Consider the following 22334-nt stretch of genomic DNA (forward strand, 5'->3'; position numbering starts at 1 on the left):
GAGTTGTTCTGTTGCCAGTACCGAGTAAATGCAGTATAAACCCATGCAAATAAGATGCAGTTAGGATTTGCCAGGTCCGGGTCAGGTCTAGAGTCTCAGGTCTAGAGAGGTGGAGACAGGCAGGTCGCTGGGGCTCACAGGCCAGCGTCCAGCCTACTTGGTGATTACTGTCTCAGCATCAAGGTAGGTGGATCCAGAGGAACATCACTTAAGGTTGACCTCTGGCTCACACACACACACACACACTCACCTGGACACACATATGCACCCACACATACACAGTCACCTAGACCACATATATACTTACACATACACAGACACAGTCACCTGGACACACATATGCACTTACACACACACACATACATAGTCACCTGGATACACATATGTACTTACACACACACATACACACACACAGTCACCAGGACCACATATGCACTTACACACACACATACATAGTCACCTGGATACACATATATACTCACACATATACACACACACAGTCACCAGGACCACATATGCACTTAAACACACACAGTCATCTGGATGCACAATGGACTTGCACACACATACACATATAGTCACCTGGATGCATATATCCACTTACACAGAGAGAGAGAGAGAGAGAGAGCCACCTGGACCACAAACGCACTTACACACACAAATACAGTCGCCTGGATGCACAATGGTCTTGCACACACATACACACACAGTTGCCTGGATGCCTATATTCACTTACACACATACATACACACACACACACACACACACACACACACACACACACAGTCACCTAGACCACATATACACTTACTCACACTTGTACATTAAAATAATCTATTTAAAATAAGTCCTTGGCAGACATGTACTTTACCAGTTCCCAAAGCTGGAAGTGAGTCTGCACTAGTGAGATAGATGTGCCTGATTATTTTTACTTTGAGAAATCTCAGTTGAGCCAGGCATGGTGGTGCAAGCCTTTAGTCCCAGCTTATGGGAGGCTGATGCAGGCAGATCCCTGAGTTCAAGGCCAGCCCAGTCTACAGAGAGAAACCCTGTCTAAAAAACAAACAAACAAACAAGAGCAACAACATAATGAAATCTTAGCTGAATATTTGATACTGTAGAACCTAAAAGGTCTTCAAGTTTGACAGAGTTGCTGTGTTGACTTTAAAATTCTCAAGGCTAACAATACTGCGTTATCTATGTATAGTAGAAAGTTACCCAAGTACAGGTAAGGCAGTTGTAGAAATGGTTGGGAATTCTATTCTAATCCCAAGCTAAAAATTCTTTTATGAAACTCACATCAGTAAGTCACATCGCAGTTTCAAACATTCCAACACAAGCCAGTCTAAAGCTACGCTAATAGAATACTTTTGTGTGAAAATGAGAATAAGGATATATTTACTTTATATTATTTTCTTTTATTGGGTTTATTAGGGTTTTCATTAGGTTTTGTTTGTTTTGTTCTTATTTTTACTTTTTGGAAACAGGATCTTGCTATTTAGCCTTGGCTGTCCTGGCACTTGCAGTGTAGATCAGTCTGACCTTGAGCTCAGAGATCCATCTGCTTCTGCCTCTGGAAACCTTGGGATTGGAGGCGTGCCCTGCCACACCTGCCTCAGAGTGTGAAGTCTGTTTTCTGTAATTAAACCATCATGTTTCCTTAAAGGCAGAAACTTCCCTATGTAATAGGGACACTGCAGTTCACAACACACGGTAGTCTTGAATCTGTGCCAAAGTGTCTCTGTGTTCACTGGCTTTTCTGCACAGAGCAAAGTGCACACACGGCGAGACACAGGCAGGTGAGCACTGCCCAAAGCTCTTCTGATACACTATGCTTTTGACTGTCCACCAGTTTCTTGTCTGTATGTGAGAAACTTTCTACTCTTGGCAAAATGTTTCTGTCTGCCCACCCCGCCCCACCCCCGTTACACAACTGCATATAAGAGGATTGTGACCTCTGAGTATTAAATAAAACACTACCGCCGGGAGTGGTGGTGCATGCCTTTAATCCCAGCACTCGAGAGGCAGAGGCAGGCAGATCTCTGAGCTCAAGGCCAGCCTGGTCTACAAAGTGAGTTCCAGGACAGTCAGGGCTACACAGAGAAACCCTGTCTCGAAAAACCAAACCAAAACAAAAAACAAAAAAACACTACTAGGAGAAAATCCGTGTAAATAAAATGCACCTAGGATCTGTAAGGCCCCTAAAATTCACTTTGCTATTCTTTTAACCTAAGATAGAAAAATTTTTCATCTATTGAAGTTTCCTTGGCTTTAAAATTACATACACTTCAGATCCTATAACTCACTGTATTACTATGCTCGTGTCTTAAGTACAAAGTGACAGGGAACAGGGAAGTCCCATGCAACAAGTGTCATAATTTGGTGGTTTTTTGTTTTTGGTTCTTTGAGATGGTCTTGCCATGTAGCTCAGGCTAACCTCTAGGTTCCACCCCTCCTCCCAAACTTCCCAGATCCCAGGATGTGTGGTCATCACTGTTCCTAGCCCTAAGTGGCATAGAGGCTGAGCCGGGATTTGAACCTGACCACTGCTTTGCCTTTGTAGCCTCGGCTCTGTGAGTGCCTTGGGGCCGCAGTGGGAAATGAGGTCTTCGTAGGGCTGCAAGGTGGGGCTAAACTCAGGTGCTTCTGACGTGGTCCTGTGACCAGGAAGTCATTTCAGGGCTCTCACAGTAGGGTAATTTGATCAGTCACAGCTTTAAATAAAAGCCAGCGCCCCAGCGCTGCCTCAGGCTACATAGGATTGCTGGGAAGGAGTTTCCCTGTAGCCAGGGAGGCGGCAAGCAGGACTGACTGTCTAGACAGTCAGCCAGGTGCACAGCACACTCTGCAGCCTCCCAGCCACAGGTGGTTGAGAATATCTGTGAGTGTGGCCCGGCACACTGTTACTTAAAACATGGTGAGGTTTGGGGGTTTGTTTGTTTGTTTGTTTTAGCAACTTTTTTGTATGCTTCTGAGCATGTTGGTATAAAGTTGTGTCAAGATGTCAAAAGGTTGGAATGCCTGGTAGAAGTCAAGTAGGTGGGACAGGGCAGCCAGACTCCAGGGTACCTGGTAGGCAGAAAGCAACAGAGCTTTTGTGACCAAGCCTGTGCCTCCACTTCTACTTGGCCGCAGAAGCTCTGATGATGAGAGAACAGAGAACTGGTCCACAGAGACAGTTAACGCTATGAGGGGAGGAGCGTAGAACGTACAACGATTTTAAACTTAAACCCGACTAGCTTACAAATAAATGAGAATTAGTCTATGGTTATTTTATTTGGCTTTGACAATTACTGGGGATAACCCCTAATCAACTCTTCTAACTGCCGGCCTGGCGACCTCCCCAGTGATGTACCCCAGATACTTGCTGTTTCTCCTGCCCATGTGCTCATGGCCCGTCTCTCCATAATGACAGCTTCATCCTTTCCTCCAGTCTCTCTTCTCTTCTCTTCTCTTCTCTTCTCTTCTCTTCTCTCTCTTCTCCACCCCAGCCAGGTCACTCAAAACCCACCTCCTTCTAAACCCTAAGACAAGTGTCCGTTTAACCACGTCTTAAATCAAGGAACAAGATTTGCACAAAAAAAAAAAAAAAAAAAAAAAAAAAAAAAAAAAAAGCTTCCAAATGTGAGAATTCACTCTTAGGCCCTGACCTTCTGGTACAGAATTTAGCATTACAGTACCATCAGACCAAACAACAGAGGCATGCAGAAGGGACTGGCTCGAGACTGATTCCTGGGAAGATCTGTGTTCAGTGATTGGCAGTGACAGGTGGAAGGCAATAGAAAGATTTGTAGATTGCAGGTTGATGATAGAAAATAGATCATAGATAGATAGATAGATAGATAGATAGATGATTGATAGATAGATACATAGATGATAGATAGATACATAGATAGATAGATAGATAGATAGATAGATAGATAGATAGAAAGATTTGTAGATTGCAGGTTGATGATAGAAAATAGATCATAGATAGATAGATAGATAGATGATTGATAGATAGATACATAGATAGATAGATAGATAGATAGTCCCTTAGTTACTGTCTCACTGCTGTGAAGAGAAACGATGACTAGAGCAGCCTATAGAAGAGTTTATTGGGACTGACAGTTCCAGAGTGTGGGGAAGTCTTCGATAATCCTGGGGAGCATGGCAGCAGGCAGGCATGGTGCTGGAGCAGTAGCCGAGAGCTTGCATGTTGAGGCAACAGCCATGATGCAGAGAGAGACCTAACTGCTTATGTCATGGACTTTTGAGCCTCACCCCCAGTGACACTCCTCCAACAAGGCTATACCTCCCAATCCTTCCCAAACAGTTCCAACAATCGGGGACCACTGATTGGGGTCAAATATGTGTGATGATGGGGGCCATTCTCATCCACCACTGATGGATGGGTGGACAGACAGACAGACGGATGTCTTCAGACACACCAGAATAGGGCATTGGACTCCATCACAGATGGTTGTGAAGTACCATGTGGTTGCTGGGAATTGAACTCAGGACCTCCAGAAGAGCAGTCAGTGCTCTTAACCACTGAGCCATCTCTCCATCTCTCCTGGGGTTCTGTTTGTTTTTCAAGACAGGGTTTCTCTGTGTAGCCCTGGCTGTCCTGGAACTCACTTTGTAGACCAGGCTGGCCTCCAATTCAGAAATCCACCTGCCTCTGCCTCCTGAGTGCTGGGATCAAAGGCATGCACCACCACTGCCCTACAGTCTCAGGGAATTTGGAAGCCCATCATCACTGGGTGCGGGTGCTCTGGGGAGTGTGGCTGGCCCCTCAGGATATCCCTAGCTACACAAGCGGTGCCTTCTCTCCCCATCCATCCCTTATCTAAGGCTTCACATCAGGTAGGATAGTGGCAGGAGACAGTAGCACTCCACAGCTGTCCCTAATTAAGAACTGAATTACCCAAGATACTCTTGAATGTAGTGTTTGTTCGTGTGGCTGTGTCTGTCTGATGGCAAACGTTTGTCAGGGAATCAATGTCTAGTGTCGTTAGTGCTCGCTGCCCTTCCCGTTCAGTGTTGAACCCCAAACCTTCCTTTCCTTTTAAGTTAGGGGGCGAGGGGTTCATATCAGCAGCAATCATCAACCGACCAATGGGATCTACTTAGTGGGGACTGGATTTGGCCTGATCACACCACAGTGTGGCCATTTGGGTTCTTGTAGAGATTGCCTCAGTTTCTACCATCCCCCCAGCAACTGCTTCCTACCTGATCGAGAGAGACCTGGAGACCCCTGGTTGGAGGTCACTGGGTCATTCTGAAGTGGGGTGGGGGGGGTTTGAGGGCCCAGGGGCTGTCACTGCTGTGGGCAGTCCTTGCCCCTTGTAGATCCAGCCTTAATGTTTGACATCTCAGGAAACGCAGACCCTGCACAAAGTGTATATCAGAGCGATACTGTGAGGAGTAACAAGCATAGGCTTACCAAAGGGAATGAGCTAGCACATCACGTCTGCCTGTTACACTGATCTGAGTGCACCCTTACAAAACTGAATGTACCACAGATCTGGGACAGTTTTGGAACTTGTATGCACCCTAGCAGCTTGTGTGAATTTTTATACCAGCACTGTTTTATTAATTATATAAAATAGAAAAATAGAAAGAAAAAAAAAGAGCCGAATTACCCACTCACTCCCACTGTAAGGCTGGAAGAGTTCTCAGAGCCCGTGCTGGGAAACCTCATCCCCCCCACCCCCCCAAATGCCTGGTGTCCCCAGAGTTAAGCCCTTCACGTCCTCTTGCCCTTTTGTGTTGTGACCACTAGATGGCAGAGCCACATTGTTTTATTCTATTTTGGTACCACTGGCCTTTAATATTCCAAACTGTCCTTTACTTAAAGTTCATATATTAAAATGTCTCTCTAACTTTCTGATTATTAAAAAGCATTTATGAAACACAGAAAAACACAAAAGGAAAAATAACAAAGAGTTTAGGACTCGTAAACCGTGACTCCTAAGCCCTCCAGAAGAAATCACTAAGGCAGTCTCCATTAAATATGAATTACAGTTGATAGCACAAGGCCCGGTGCCCTCAAGGTCCTGAACGGAGCCCTCTCTGAATGCAACAGTGACCCTTGAGCAGCTGGAGGCCATTAGCGGCCATTAGCTGTCTGTGAGCCATGCAGTCTCTGCCTGGGCCGTGAGTTAAATTTTTGTAGAATGCTTGGGCGTATCCTCAGAAAATAAAATGTATAAAATGCTGAGCGTAGGACTAGGAGCCTGGAGAGGATGGGGAAGGAAGCCTGAAGAGGAACAGAAATTTGAGGGCATCGCCAGGGGGCGCTGGAGGGCAGGCAAGATGAAATGGTTCTGCCTGGAAAATTGGGTAAGCCACCAGATAGGCATGGAATGGTCTTGATGGAGTGAACACTGGAAGTCACTGGGGGTGCAAACCAAGAGCGGTCTGCCCACCCCCGGAAAACACTGCATTCTAACATGTCACTTGCCAAGTCAGAAGCTCAAGTGAACGTCACACAAGGTCAGAATTCAAGGAAACACTGCGGAGTAGTGAACAGACTTCACCCAGTTGTCAGTCCCCTAGGCTTCTCTGGCCCTCCCTCGTCCCCGGCTGAGAGTCTCCGTGCCCATCTGAGGCAGAGGACAGGAGCAAAGGCTGCCTCTCTGAGTCGGATAAACTCCTTTCTGCAGGCTCGAGTCACGTGGCCCTTCCATCCTTCGTCCCCTAGGGAGTGTTTAGTAAATGGCACTTGGTTATAATTCTTTTTCCCATCCTGTAGTCTGGGTTTCTCCACGAGCATGTGTTATATATAAACAGCTCCCTATTTAAAAATGTGTTGCTTGTGTAATTATAAGAGCGATCAGGTGGCTGCTGCCTTCGCTTAGGGGGAAAGAAGGGAGCTCCAAGGGAACAATGCTTGTAATTAATAGACGAGAAAGACGAGGCCGAGCTGTCCCCCCCACCCCTCCCTTCCAAGGGCTGTGTGCTAAATCAAGCATGCTGGAGCCTGTTCCTGCGCAGGCAGAGGCACCGCTGATCAGAAGGTGCCGGGACTGAGCACCCTAAAAGATCAGAACTTTAAATTAAACCCAGAGCATTTAGTTTTCAGTATAAAAACCTTCCCCTTGAGCTCTAGCGTACTGGGCGCCTGCGTCCCAGTTTTATTTTAAAGTTATAAAGATTTGTCAACAAATTGGACTTCCAAAAATGCCAGTGGAGGTTTGGTGGACTCAGACAGGCTCTGCTCACGTCCTGGCCCGGTCTCTCACTCACCATTTGGGAGACTGTGGAAACCGCAAGGTTATCTTAACCTCCATTTCTTCATATTCTTCCTGTGCACTGGGTTGAGAATTTAATAAGGAGACTCAGCTTTTTTACTTCTCGAATGTAGCTGATGAGGAAGAGATGGCCTCTGGAATGAAGACCCCCCCCTGACGAGGTGATTGTGATTTGTCAGACTCATTTCTGTATGAAGAAGAAGAATACTCTATTCCCGTTGTCACCAGCAAAGGTGAGGTCGCCCAGCAGGTCCTCGGTGGTGAGGTTGCAGGCCCAGCTCGGAGCACAGTGTGCCCAACCATTCGTCAACCATAGGTCAACCCATACATCCACCATCCATCAAATGTCACTCACAGCTGCAGACGGAGCGGTTCAGGACTGGAGATGGTGAGCCCTTCTGGGTCCTACAGTCATCCACACACATTACTGTCTTCCACACTGCCTGTCTGTGGTATTTGAAGACAATTCTCCGCACCGTTTCCTCCCCTGAATGATTTTTCCTGAAGTCTTCTGATGATTTTTATTGTTGTCGGTCTGTCTCCGCCTCCTGTTTTGGTCAGGGGAAAGGAAGGAAAGAGACACGGGAAGGTTAGTTAATGTTTGGAGAAAGGAATTTGCTCTTCTCTTTTAACTCTTGGAATGTACGTCGCTTCTCTGCATCTGTCCTTCACACACTGTGAGAAGAGCTCTGTTAACAGTAGAGGATGGCAGGTAACCACAGGGACACTGTGGCCACCACCTGACTGTCACCTGCTTCCCCTTTCAGTGCCTGTAACACTCGTCGAGCCCTGGGGCAGCCATCAAGCAGTTTGCGTCCCGTGCCTTGGGTCCTTTCATGCACACTTTTTTCCCAGTTGCATTTGGAAGGTTGAAACTGGGAAATGTGATCACTTCTGGAAAGTGATTTCTTTATGCAAAACCCCCCTGGCAACCGGTCTTCCCCGAAGATGAAAGGACTTTGTAAACCCTGTCTGCTCATCCTAACCCTAGCCTAACTACCTTTGGAAGAAAGCCAACCTCATGAGCCTGGATGGACTGGCAGATTCCCCAGGAGCAATCGTCTTAGTTTTGCTCACTTACAAACCAATGTTGCTCGAAGCCTGGCACTGGGGTCAACCAACTGTCCATGTGTGTGAACATGCTTGGGGTAGCATTCTCACTTAGTCCATTCACAGAGCTCTGCCACACTATTCTGTGAACACTCTGCTGATGACCGTTCATTCGGCCACCCACCTGCTGCTCATTGTTCTTGAAGATAGCCTTCTGGCTTCGTGTGTGTGTGTGTGTGTGTGTGTGTGTGTGTGTGTGTGTGTGTGTGAAGTCTGGTCCTCCAACACAGACCCCGTGGTCACTTCCCCTCTGGATCTAGTACTTATCACTCTGTCCACAGGGAGCTGTCCCTGGGATGTGGGGGCCTCAGTGTGGAGGCTGGTCATTTCTGCCTGTCAGCAGGGAAGCCAGAGGCCAGTGTGACCTTCCCAGCCCCAGCCTGAATGTCCTATGGAAAACTCCAGCGGGCAGCTCACTGCTGATTCAGGCCTGGGCCTTCAGGGCTGCCTTCTGTGCCAGCCTCCCGTCGCCAGCTGAGCGCCAACCATGTTGAGTTTTTACTACTACCGAGAAGAAGGCAACTCACTCCCTGTGGTCTCGGGAGGAAGCCTGGTCTTACAGAGGGGACTGCTTCCAGACGGGGACACCAGGTACCTCCCTCTCTGCTCTCCCCGTCCAGCACCCTGGTCCGCCTTTGCTGTGGTATGAAAAGACTGTGGGAAAGCCCCTCTGCTGGAATGTTCAAACCCTGACTGAACCATCCCCAAAATATTTAGACAAAGCAGCTACAAAAGCCAGAGCCCGGTTCCAAACGCAGCAGCAGCAGCAGCAGCAGGGAGCTGTGTGCCCGCTGATGTGTTTACTGTGTGCTGAGCAATGTCTGCAGGACAGGCTACTGGGAATCCTATTCAGGGAAACACTTCAGAAAATAAATAGGCACGGGTTTGTGTGCTTATATTCCCTTCCAAATGTAGAAAGGGATAATTCACATTTCGAGCAGCTCAGGGGATCTGTAAGAGGATAAAAACCTGTATTTATCTACTCCAGTGATGGAGAAAATTATACTGGCACCCAGAGTGGATTGTAGAAGTCCACTGTGCTCTCTGAGCTTTCTCTCTCCCTAATCAAGTAGGCAGGATAGCTTTTGGATCCCACCGTGTTGTCTGGTAACAGTTGCTGGAGCTTCTTCATACAGCCCCTTTTATAGAAATAGCCTGCGGGGTTTTCTTTGTCATCTTTCTCCTCCTCTTCTTCCTCTCCCCCCTCCTCCTCTTCCTCTTCTTCTTTAAACTCAAAAAAAATGACTCAGTTGGCCTCATGCTGAAATCGGAGACTGCAAGAAATGGCTTTCTGCCCAAGAAGCTAGGATAATCCAAATCCTTCCTAGTAATCGATGCTGGTGTTATCTATGTTCCTGGAAGAGTTCTGTGGCTGTCTGGCCTATGAAGAAAGTGGTCCTTGGCTATGTCAATGGAAAACCAGCACTCAGGAAGGATGGATACACAGCTGCTCCGCCTGTCCCCACCCCCTCACCCCCAGTGTGACTTGTTTCTCCCTTGGTGTCAGCGACTTCAAAGGTCGATCTATAGGATGTCATCGCCATCATTGGTTGCAATCTCTCGCTTGTGTGGCCCTAAGTACAGTGATTTAGTGGCCAGATTTTTTTTTTTTAATCTGTAGCCAATTGTGGAACACTCAAGCTTTTAAGAGGATTTAGAACTTTTAATTCACTAGTCTGATTTATCCTGGATTTTGTACTTAAATATGACAGCCGCCAAACAAGAGTCCCATGTTTCCTTAGAAAGTCTTCTGTGTGTAAAAAAAAAAGGCCGAGGAACAGCTAGATTTATCAGCAGAGAATTGACAAAGGGAGAGGAAGAGGTGGAGGGGTGTGTGTGTGTGTGTGTGTGTGTGTGTGTTATGCGTAGAATGGAAAATGACAGAAGCTGGCTTAGAAAATCCTCAGCCAGGGCCTGGAGAGATGGCTTAGTGGATGAAGTGCCTACGGCTCAGGCATAGACCTGAATTCAGAGACCAGCACCTGTATACAGTCTGGGGCCATTGGCTTATGTTGATAACCACAGCAATGGGGGTGGACACAGGCAGCTATCCCTGGGCCTTGCTGGTCAGTCAGCCTAGCTGAAAGGTCAAGCTGAGGGTTCAGTGAAAGATCTGGTCTCAGTAAGTAGATGGGTGGATGAGTGGGTGGGTGGGTGGGTGGGTGGGTAGATGGATGAATGGTTGGATGGGTGGGTGGATGGATGGATGGTGGGTCGGTAGGTGGGTGGGTGAGTGAGTGGGTAAGTAGGTGGGTGGGTGAGTGAGTGGGTAAGTAGGTGGGTGGGTAGGTGGGTGGGTGAGTGAGTGGGTAAGTAGGTGGGTGAATGGATGGGTAGATGGGTGGATGAGTGGGTGGATGGATGGATGGATGGATAGATGGGTGCGTAGATGGGTTGGTGGGTGAGTGCATTGATGGATGGATGGAAGGGTGGGTGGATGGGTGGGGAGGTGGGTGAGTGGGAAGGTAAGTGGGGAGGTGGATGAGTGGGTAGATGGATAGATGAGTGGGTGGGTAGATGGATGGATAGATGGGTAGGTGGGTGAGTGGGTGGATGGATGATGGATCAGTAGATGGGTGGGGGGGGGTCGAATGTGATTGACAAAGGCAGAAGACATAGTCCTGCAGCTTGCATATGTGCATGCATGGGTGAAGGTGGCAGGACATGCCCACCCTTCTATACACATGTGCAAAAGAAAGCCCATGGCCAGTTTTATGCTGTGTCTGACTTTGTCTCTCAGAGTTCATGGGGCAGTGACTGACTGCTGATTGACCGTGAAGCTGAAAACTAAAGAAATGCCCGTGCATTTGTTCATAATGAGGAGTACCTGGAGTTGTTCTGCACTCTTTGTGCCTTTGTCAGATTCAGAGAAAGACCTTTGTCCCTTGACCTAGCTGTGGGTAGTGCCCAGCGCTACTCTGTGGGGTTCGGTCCATATGGTCTAAGTCCTTATATAGAAAAAGGCCTGCAAGTACCCGGGCAAGGATTAGAGCCACATTCAGACGTCCCGACTCTACGGGTGATAGCCCACTGAGGATGTAGCTAATCTGGATCTTTCAAAGCATCTTTTCCCTTCCTTGCCCCTGCAGGGGACCTGCTGCCTTCAGGGAGCTAATTAATTAGCCTGGTCTCCCAGAGTCTAGTGATCTGCTTGGTTGTAGCTGCTGATGTTCAGGTAGACGGTGGCTCCTTTTTACCTGCTAGGACGAGGGCACAAAGAATGCCTCTGACTGAGCCCAGGGCAGGGATTTTTGCTCATAGGAAGGGGCCCTTTAGATGGTGTATTAAAGACCAGGCGGACTCTGAGATAAGCATCAGCTGAGTGACTTGTCCTGGGACGCTTTTGATAGTGATATTAAAGTGACCGAATGCTCAATTTGCTGACAGTGCTGGGGACTTCACTTGTGAACTTCACCTGTGTCGATGCTGAGAGACACCTCGCAGGCGTCTAGGGGGATGGGGTGGAAGATGGGAGCCATGTCGAGAGATGGCCATAGAGAGCAGCATACTGTGTTCTCTCCCACAGCAGAGTGTGGATGGCCCACCAGGATCGTGGGCAGTATCTTCCCTCTCTGTCTTGTCTTGATGCCACAGCACAGCTAGACCCTTTCAGTGATAAACCATGGTAACTTAAAAATGCCCGTGACGTTTATTTACCGGTAACTGCGTGCCTTGTGAATGTTGACCTGTCCCGTGAGCACAACCACCCTGGCATACTAGAACTTGAGCAACCTTCCCATCTCTGAAGTCAGTCCCTTTGGACGTGCACCGTTGGGGGTGGGAGACTACGAGTGCCGCTCCCTCCGCTCAGCTGAAGTCCCCAGCTCGCCCACGGATGAATGGGGTGCTCACCTAGTCAAGCTGGAGGCACTGGGCATTTGTGAGTCCTGGTTTATATTCAGCCAGGTGCTGGTGGTGAAAGGGGTGTCGGCCCCAGTGAACCGAAGGGAGGTAGTGTGTGATCTGGGGCACCACGAGATGCCAGGCAGAGGAAAAAGCAACAGCCAGGGCCAGTGGTGAGCACAGGATAGACGAGTTCATGGTTGTTTATTTATGGTGGGATGATTGAAAGAAAAGGTGCGGAGGGATGTGGCACCACCAGGCACGTGGTGGAGGCCAGGACGTTGGCATCTTTCTCAGCAGCGGAAACCCACTGGGTAGCTCTGGGCAAGGAACAAACACAATTGGATTTAGCTTTTGTTTGGTCTTAATTGTTTAAAGCTCTCCTGGAAGAAGAGTGCAGGAGAGGGTGTCCAGAGCCTGGTAATAAGGCATGGGATTGGGAGACAGAGTGGCTTGGGCCGTAGCTAGCTGTCAGGATTGCTGTGTGCAGAGGCGCAAGACTGATGGTTAGCTGGACAAGGCATGAGCCCACTGTGGCTCTCTCTCTCTCCAGGCTCTTGCTGTGCTCCGAGAGCCTCATGAGCTGTCACTGCACACCTGAGCCTGTGAAGGAGGACTCCGAGCAGGATCAGCCCAGAAACGAAACTACGGGGGCCTTTGGAAGCCTAGAATGGAGTTTCGTACTACATGCTGAAACCTGACTCATTTTTAAATTCTCTTGTTTTTATTTATGTGTATGTGTGTATGGATGTCTGTGTGATTACATGTGTGTGTGTACGGTGTATGTGTTTATGCGTGTCTCTGTAATTACTTGTGTGTACTGTGTATGTGTGTATGCGTGTCTCTGTGATTGCACATGTGTACTGTACAGTGTAGTCCAGAAGAGGGCATCTGATTCCCTGGAACAGAAGTTACAGATGGTTGTGAGCCACCTGATTTGGGTGTTGGGAACCAAAGTTGAGTCCTGTAGAACAGCCAGCTCTGTTAACCACCGAGCATCTCTACAGCCCCCTGGTTGTTAATTTTGGGGAACACTGAAGCAGTAGGAGCCTTGGGCTTATATGTCACCTGCAGTCCTCCCTGTCCTTACCTTTGTTCACCTTTCCTCTGGCTTGGCTCAGTCTCTGCCAGCCTGTATCTGGACTTCCCAGGCCACGCGTGGGAACACGCTCACCAAAACTTCTCATTTTAACCACTTGTGGGAGACTGGCACTATGGCCGTCACTAAATGGCCAGGTGGACAGCTGAGAAACTAATTTGTACCAATATGGTAGCTATCCCCAAGGTTTCTAAGGGATAGTGGGTGGGCATGAAAGGGAGAAAAATCCAGAAAAGAGGGTGCCCCAATCCACAGCGCTCTTAGATGGCAGGCGACATTCTCAGACTCATTCATGCAGATGTCATGTGTGCAGCAGCCTCTGGGTGTCCCCCCCTCCCCACGACTCATTCTTGATGCCCCTCAACAGTCATTTCCTGCTTCCCTGTTGCTCTGTTCCATGCTGTAAGCTGATTCCGGCATTTGCTTGCGCAGAGCCGGCTCTTCTCAGAAAGGTAATGTAATGGAGTTGAATGGATACTCACCCTCTGGTGCACAGCTGTGGTCTGGGCAGATCTGGCTTTAACAGAAAACTATCGGGGCTACAAGGAACGATTAATACTGACTGACCCAAATCTGCAAGAGGAAGAGATTTAGGTTCTTTTTGAAAAATAGCAAAGTTCATGGTTGAGGGGATGGCTCAGTGGGTGAAGGTGCTTGCCACAGAGCCTGGTGGCCCAGGCTTGAATCTCCAGGAACACTGGTGGGAGGAGAGAAGCAATTCCTATAAATTGTTCTGACCTCTACACTTATACCATGGTGGCATGTGCACATACATACACACACACACACACACACACACACGTACATGTAATTTTAATTTTTTTGAGGAGTTCAATATAAGGACAGGTTTGGGGAGGGAAATTACCACTGCCTCCCTTCTGAGATACTTGCCAGGGATTAGAGCTGTACACCACTTGAAACTCAGTTTTTAGGTACTTTCTGTGACCTGTGTTGTTATGTTTACATATGTGTGTCTTCATTCCCCCCTCTTGTTCCTTTTTTTTTAACTGAATGAATTAATAACTGTTTTATTAAATGATGAGGTAACGATCCAGGTTCTGTTCTTACAGAAGCAGAGGCCTTCGATTTCGCATGTAACGTTTTCTCCAGCCCCTTTTTCTTATAAAAGATACTGACTGGTTTTGTTTTGCACATTCCTGGGGACCGTAATGGCCTAAGAGTCACAGCATGTCTGAGACGTGGCTGTCATCCTAGAAATTGTAGGGCTTTTAAAATTACATTTAAAATATAAGGGGGGGGGTAATTGGGGAGCTGTTGGGGGAGGGGCACGTGTGCGTAGATGCCGTGGCATGTGTGTGAAGATCAGAAGGCATCTTGCTAGAGTCACTTTTCTCCTTGCACCACGTGGAGTCCGGGGATGAAACTCAGGTCACGCTGCTGAGCCACCTGGCTAGCCCATCACCATAGGATTCTCTCCACAGAAGGTGGAAGTTGAATTGTGCCTCTTAAAGGGAATTCCTGAGTAAAGTGTTCTCCAGCCTGTGGGCCATCCTGCCACCCGCACAGTCCCAGGATAGCCTTTAGGTAGCTGTATGGTGCAGGAATTATGCCCTAAAATGAAGTTGAAGCACTAGGTTTCCCTCCTGCCTCTCGTTTTCTCTCATTTTCTTCACATCCCGGCTCTTACCAAGGCCTCTCACAGAGAGCACCAGCTAAAGCCAGTCTAGAGCTGCCTTGGTCGAGAGTTACAGGGTGAGGAACCTGTTCATGAAAGGTCTGGGATTGTGCACCAGCTTCTCCAATTTAAGTTGAGAGAGGTGAGGGAGCCCTGCCCTGGATTTCAGTATCAAAGGCAGTGTTTGTTCAAACAAGGTGCTATGTAGAAGAAGCACACACCAGGAGGCTGACTCCCAGAGAATCACATCCCAGCCAGATCTGAACTGTGCCCTTGGCCTTGGGCGTTCTCCCTGATCCTATGAAGCCCCTGTGTGCCTTTGCTTAATAGTACCATAGTTGTTTGGAGGATGGGGAAAAGTTAATGTTAATGCCATTGAAATATTCATCCATACAGAATGTATGTATACCTGGGAATTTTTACCCACCTGTGTCTGTAACCATCACCAATCCATACAAAACATACAGGGGCGGGAGAGATGGCGACTGAGTGGGTAAAGAGCTTGCTTGCAAGCCTAAGGACATGGGCTCTGGTCCTAGTACCCACATAAAAGTGAGACATTGCAGCAAGCGCCTGCAACCCAGGCACTGGTTGGCAGTTGAGAGGGTGAATCAGGGCGGCTCACTGGCAGGCCTGGCTAGCTTAAGCAGTGAGCTCCGTGTTCACAGAGAGAGCCTGTCTTTTTTAAAAGATGAAAATTAATACAGAAGACTTCTGATGTTGATGGTGTCCGTGGGTACACGCGGGTGAGCACACTTATACACGTGCACGCACACATTGTGTGCACCACATTACATACACACACCACATTTTTTTAATAAAGGAAAAAGAAATGGGGTTGGCTTTCCTCTGGCTTCTACTGTGAGGTGCTTAAGTGTGCGTGAAGTCTTTTGTTTATCGGCTCTTTGCTGTGTTCCGTCTGTGATGTTCACTCATGTGCTGCGTGCTGTCTCGGCTCATTCTCGGCCTGTTTTACCTGTTACGTGAATATTCCTCGGTTCAGCTACTTACATAAACAGAACTGCAGGCTATTTCCTGTCTGGGACAAGGTGAACAGTGTAACCCTGTCTTTTAGTAAACCTTTGCCTGACCCAAGGTTTGTGTTTGTGTAAGCTTAGTGTGTGTCCTGCCGGCCTTACCCAGTGGACCCCCACCATCCCTACAAGGGCCTGGCAGACTCCATTTCTCTCAGTGTGGCCACTCTGGGACGCACACTGCACCAGCATAATTGTGACTGTGATTTGCATTTCTTGACGTCTACTGAAATTGACCCTGGAGCCTTGTTCCATTTAAACATGACAGTGAAACAGAACCATCTGTCCACCTTGGGTCTTCAACACGGCTGCCCAGACTGCTTCCACAGCCTCTAACTGACTTTCTGTAACCCAAGGAAGAAGAAGAGAAATGCCTCTGCGGGCCCCGTCAGGACCGGCCGGGACCGAGTGCCCACTTATCTGTACCGCATGGATTTCCAGAAGATGGGTAAATGCATCATCATAAACAACAAGAACTTCGACAAAGCGACAGGTGGGTGAGGGGCCGGGCCAAGCCCTCCTGACCCTCCCACGTCCTCCGCACTTTACCAGACATTCGTCAGAGGGCGGCAGTGCCAGCGGCTCTCCATGAGAGAATTTTCAGTCTGAGGTCCCGCTATGTACTGTAGGAGCCTGCCTTAGTTGCTTTCCTGTTGCTGGGATAAAATGGCCTTTTTTTTTTTTTTCCCTTGGGTGGTTCTAGACCGTGTGACATTGACAGCCAGACCTGGCTATCCCAAGACCATGAAGAAGCTCACCTTGAGTGGAGGCTGGGTCCTTTGGAGTTTGCCTCTGGTCTCACGTGTGTGGTTGAGCTGAGAAGTGTTGTTTCTGCTTCAGGGAGTGTTGCTGGAGCCCACACGGCACCTGATCTGACTAGAGCCTGTTCACCCCACTCCTTGCCTTACCCCCACAGGTATGGACGTCCGGAATGGGACGGACAAAGATGCAGGGGCCCTCTTCAAGTGCTTCCAAAACCTGGGTTTTGAAGTAACCGTCCACAATGACTGCTCTTGTGCAAAGATGCAAGATCTGCTTAGAAAAGGTGAGTGTGAGCTGTGCTTGGTGAGTGTGAGCTGTGCCTGTCTGTCCCACCCCAGGCACCTAGAGGAACAGAGCCTAGGCTATAGAATGTTGGCCATAGACAGACTACATTGTAATTGTGTGGATGGACTTTGGACAGGGTAAGAGAGAGGCTGGAGAGTAAATTAGGGACCAGACGAGACTCCAAGAGCTATGCCCACCTCCCGGAGAGATGTGTTTACTGTATACCGGGCCTGTCCAACCTTTGAACATAGTGACAATTCATTGACATCTGCCGAGTTCATGCGCATGCACCAGGTAGAGTTACAAAGTCAGTTACAAAGAATTAGGTAAGTTTCCCACTTTGTATTGAGCCTGAGTCCATAGCTGTCCTGTGGCACAGGCTGCCCACAACCGTGAGTTGGATGTGCCTTAAAGGATGCCACTGGGGTACTCTCACACCTGGGGCACGTGCCTGAAAGTAGAATCCTACCTGCTCGTTAGACGGGACCTACACATAGCAGGGGACAACTTTCTTTAACTACAGGTCTGAAAGAGGAAGATTTTATGTGCCTTTCTTCCTTTTAATTGACTTCTCGGGGCCCAAGAGATGGCTCACTGATTAAGAGTGCACACTGCTTGTGCAGAGGCCCGAGTTCGCTCCTCAGCACCCATATTAGATGGCTCACAGCCACCCATAACGCCAGCTCCAGAAGATCAGATGCCCTCTTCTGGCTTCTGCAGGTACCTGAAAACACACACACACACACACACACACACACACACACACACACACACAGAGTTAAATATTAATATAAGTCACATAAAGTGCCTGTATGAGTGCCAGCACACAGGAGGTATGCCTGAAATGGCTGTTTATGGTATCAGCTGGTAGGTTGGTCCCTGTCACAGGCATATAAACAACCTGGTCAGGCCAGTCAGCTGTGTTCCTCTCCTAATCCCTGTACTGACAGCCGTCTGATACTCTTTCCTGTTAACTTTCTAGTTTACATGCAGGGTGATAGGTTTCACATCTGTACGCCATTGTGCTTGTTCTCATGACCCCCACTCTTCTGCTCGGTCCCCTGCCCCTCTCAGCTGCCTTCACTCCTTTTGTATCAGATGGGTCCCACCCCCACCCCCATTTATGTCTCTGCTCCCCTCTCAAGTTCTGTAACCAACGTGCACACACTTACACGAGTACACACATACAGGCTTGCAGACTTCTAAAACTAGCATCCACACACAAGAGGAAACTTGGGTCTTTGTGTCTGAACTAGCTAGTTTCCCTTAACATACAATTTCCCGGTTCTGTCCCTTTCCCTGGCAATGTCATGATTGCAGTTTTCTTCATGGCTCCACAAAGCTCCATTGTGTGTTTCCCTGGCAATGTCATGATTGCCGTTTTCTTCATGACTCCACAAAGCTCCATTGTGTGTATGGACACTCTTCCTGTATCTACTTTCGATTGATGGCACGTTCTAGCCCCTGGCTACTGTGACCCATACAACCGTAAACATGGATGTGCATGTGTGCCCATAATGCGAATCCAGGGTCCTTCCCATGTGTATTTGTTTTGCTGTTGTGATAAGTTACGCGTACTACAAAGCCACTGTCTCAATCATTTTAAAGAGAAGAGTTCAGGGGAGTTAAACACACTCATCTTGTTAGAATTCTTTTCGTCTTCCATAACCTATCTCCTAACCACTCACTGTTTCCCCTCCCCCAGCCACTGCACCATTTGCCCTTTGTGTGTGTGTGTGTGTGTGTGTGTGTGTGTGTGTGTGTGTGTGTGTGACCAGCTTATTCCTCGTGGCTTAACATTTTCTTTTCTACAACAAATGCTTGCATGCTGCTTCTTTCTGTGTATCTCACTTAAAAAGCAGTAACTGTCCCTGGACGGGACGGAGCACACCTTTAATCCCAGCACTCAGGAGGCAAAGGCAGACTGAGTTTGAGACCGGTCTGGCCTTCATAGCAAGTTCTGTGCATATTTATATATATTTAACAGCTACTGCAACCACCTCTTTATAGAGAGAGAAGAAAATGGAGGTTAGCCAACCTCTCTCTGCTGTCACAAAGCAGCCCACAGAACAGCTAGGTTCCTCTGTTCCCCAGTGTCCACTAGTAGCTGTTGTGGTGCCTGGTTTCCATCTGAGAGAAATTCTAGAATTCTCTGCCACCAGTCCAAAGTCTCTGCTGAGAGGTGGCCCAGCCCAGTGCTTTCAAAGGTTCCCACACCGTGCCCTTCCCTGGCCCCAATGGATCATGTCTCTGGAGCCCACCCCAGACACTCAGTGTAGATTGCTTCCTTACAGCCTCTGAGGAGGACCACAGCAACTCGGCCTGCTTCGCCTGCGTCCTGCTGAGCCACGGGGAAGAGGACCTGATTTACGGGAAAGATGGCGTGACACCCATAAAGGATCTGACAGCTCATTTTAGGGGAGACCGATGCAAAACCCTGTTAGAGAAACCCAAACTCTTCTTCATTCAGGTGCTTTTGAGGGCAGTGGGACTGCATGTGGGGAAAGCTAACAGGGCAGGAGCGGTATTATCTGTACAAATCAACGTGCCATTTCCCTGGGGAATGCACGCTGGGGCCGGGGCTTCCTGCCCAGAAATGGTTGGTACGGGCACTTGCTGTATTTCTGTAAGGCTTCGCTTTGTAATTCCACTCAATCCGGGTGCTTATCTTCTGATCAGCTGGCGCTGAGCTCCCTGTGTGCCAGGCAGGGCTCCTGGGCACAGCAGAGAACAGCACAAACAGGTTGTGTCCCAGTCTGTTCCATCTCTACTTTGATATGCTTTAGGCATGCCGAGGGACGGAGCTCGATGATGGAATCCAGGCTGACTCGGGGCCCATCAACGACATTGACGCTAATCCCCGCAACAAGATCCCGGTGGAAGCCGACTTCCTCTTTGCTTACTCCACGGTTCCAGGTACCCTGTCCACTGTCTGCTGACCTTACCAATCCATGCTCCTCCATCCACATGCAGGTGTGAGGGCTGTATTGGTCTCTTGTTGCTACAGTCATTAATTAATAGTTTTTAGCATCCCTAACATAAACCGTCTCGAGATTTGGAACTGAGTGTCAGTATCCCACGCAGAAGTTTGGATTCTGGAGTAGTTCAGATATCATGTTTCCTTGCCCCGCCAAGGGGACCTGGCTCAGTGGGCAAGCTACTTGCAGTACAAGCAATGAGGACCCAAGACCGAATCCCCAGCATCTATGTAAGAGCCAAACATAGCTCTGTGTGCCTGTAACCCTAGCACTGGGTGTTTAGATAAAGGAGAATCCTGGAGGCCCACTGGCCTGCCACCCTAGCTGGGTTGGCAAGCTCCAAATTCCGACAGACTGTGTCTCAAAAATTAAAGTGAAGATCAATTCAGGAAGACACCCGACATGGACACAGGTCCCTGCACCCAGTTGTGCACAAGCACATACACACGCATGCACGCACATGCAACACACGGAATGAAAGAAAACCACTGTCCAAGCAGTAAAGCCTATGTACTCGATCTGAGGTACTTGTACTCATGAGCAAGCGTTGGGGACAACAGATACCCAGTGCATCCTACAGACAGAGTGACACATGTCACATAAACATCATCTTGGTGGCCTAGAGGCCAGAATCCCAGAGGAAAGAGCAGGGTGGCCTCTCTGCTGGAAGCACATAGGGAAATTGGTTTCCTCTTTTTCCTAGCAATCTTAGACCTCCTAGATCCCTTGGCTTACGGCCCTTCCTCATTTAAAAACCCCTCCTCGATCTCTCGGTCTCTTCCCTGTCAACCTTGCAAACACAGTTCTCTCTCAGCCTGCTTCCCTTCCTCGGGCTTGGTCTGCCTGGTACTCCATAGCCATTTCCCATTTCCCCATCGGGAGTCTTATCATTTTACTGGCATCTGAAAAGTCCTTTTTGTCGTAGAGGGTAACCTGGTCACAGATTCCAGAGTTAGGTGTGTCCATCTTCGGGGACCACCACTCTTAACTCATTCCTCTCCCTGAGAAAACGGAATGCACCCCCCCCCAGCCTTTGTTGTACTAAGATTAATAATAATGGCAAGACTTTCACAATAAGCAATAATTATGCATGTAACTATAAAAATTATGTCATTTTAGGTCATTTTAAATCTTCGTGCCATCATCCTTATAATAATTCTGTAGGTGATGGAGAAAACCATTGTTGCTTTTGCAGTTGAAAAATTAATTGATTAATTGATTGATTAATTAATTAATTAGGTAAGCTTTAGAAATGTGTTAAGGGTCAGGTTTCAGTGCTCAGACTCTGCATTGCATCACAAACCAGGATCCTTTAGGCTGGGACCATGGCAGGTACCATGCAATGCCAGGAACGAGTGTGGTTTCTTATTATTTACCAAGCCCTGGGTTTGCCCTGGGTTTGTCTGTTCGGTACAAGCCTTCCCTTTGTGAGACATAGACCCCTTGTTGAGTGAGAATTCCCCCAGCTGTAGGACTTTCGCAAAGGCTTGGTGCAGGCAGAGGTATTAGTTTCAGTAAATGAGTCAGTACATCTGGGGAAAACAGAACAAAACCAGCTCTGGCAGGCTCTACAGATGGGTTCTGTGAGTATGCTAAAGTCACACTTTTAAGCACTGTAAAGGGTAGAAAGTACATTGGTCTTCTGCTCTTGGGAGCTTGGCAGTGCAAAAATTGGCAGACATCAGTGTGAGTAAACCCAGTATGGAGCTGTCGCTGCTCAGAGAAGGTCTGCAGGAACTCAGGGAGGAAGGCAAACTCCTCTGCAGGGGCCAATAAGAAAGCTTTCTTTAAAAGTTACTGCCATGACTGCTGAATTCAGCCATCAGCCTGGACTAGGTCTAATGCCCAGTACATTTGCTGGGCCAGACGGAGTGGATCACAGATGCGGCAGTTGTCTTGAGTCAACAGACATCGTTTCTGGGCCAACTGGTCTCAGAAGAGGACTCTCTTCCTGCTTCATAAATGGCTGCCTTCTTCCTCTGTCCTCACATGGCAGAGAAAACACAGGAAAAAAAACAAAACAAAACAAAACAAAACGGAAGAGTTCTGACATATCTTCTCATAAAGACACTAATCCTACAACGTCAGGGACCCACCACCCCTCTGACCTCACTAACTTAACTCCTTGAAGGTCATACTGGAGACTAGGACTTCAACATGTAAACATGAGGATGGGGGTGGGGCATTGTTCAGTCTACAGTCTACAGAGGAACCTCTTATCGTGTGTGGACTGTGCGTGCTGCCAAACAGCCTGAAGTTTGCCCTGATAAAGAAATACGAGGAAAATGTTTCCGGGTGAGGAGTCACAGGATGGTTATCTTCACTGTTCAGATGGCTACCTCGGGGACC

At 48.3% G+C, this 22334-nt stretch overlaps 1 protein-coding gene across 2 annotated transcripts in view; it reads left to right on the forward strand.

Annotated features, from left to right (window-relative positions):
* Positions 1-22334, forward strand: part of Casp7 (caspase 7) — a 45516-nt gene that overhangs the window by 20093 nt on the left and 3089 nt on the right. For both annotated transcript variants that reach the window (XM_006526616.4, NM_007611.2), the window contains exons 3-6: positions 16317-16453; positions 16877-17005; positions 19302-19477; positions 19794-19923. In XM_006526616.4, coding sequence (XP_006526679.2) covers positions 16317-16453; positions 16877-17005; positions 19302-19477; positions 19794-19923 — 572 coding nt within the window. The remainder of the gene's footprint in view (positions 1-16316; positions 16454-16876; positions 17006-19301; positions 19478-19793; positions 19924-22334) is intronic.

Source organism: Mus musculus, chromosome 19 (assembly GCF_000001635.26).
Source record: "Mus musculus strain C57BL/6J chromosome 19, GRCm38.p6 C57BL/6J".
Classification (NCBI taxonomy): domain Eukaryota; kingdom Metazoa; phylum Chordata; class Mammalia; order Rodentia; family Muridae; genus Mus; species Mus musculus.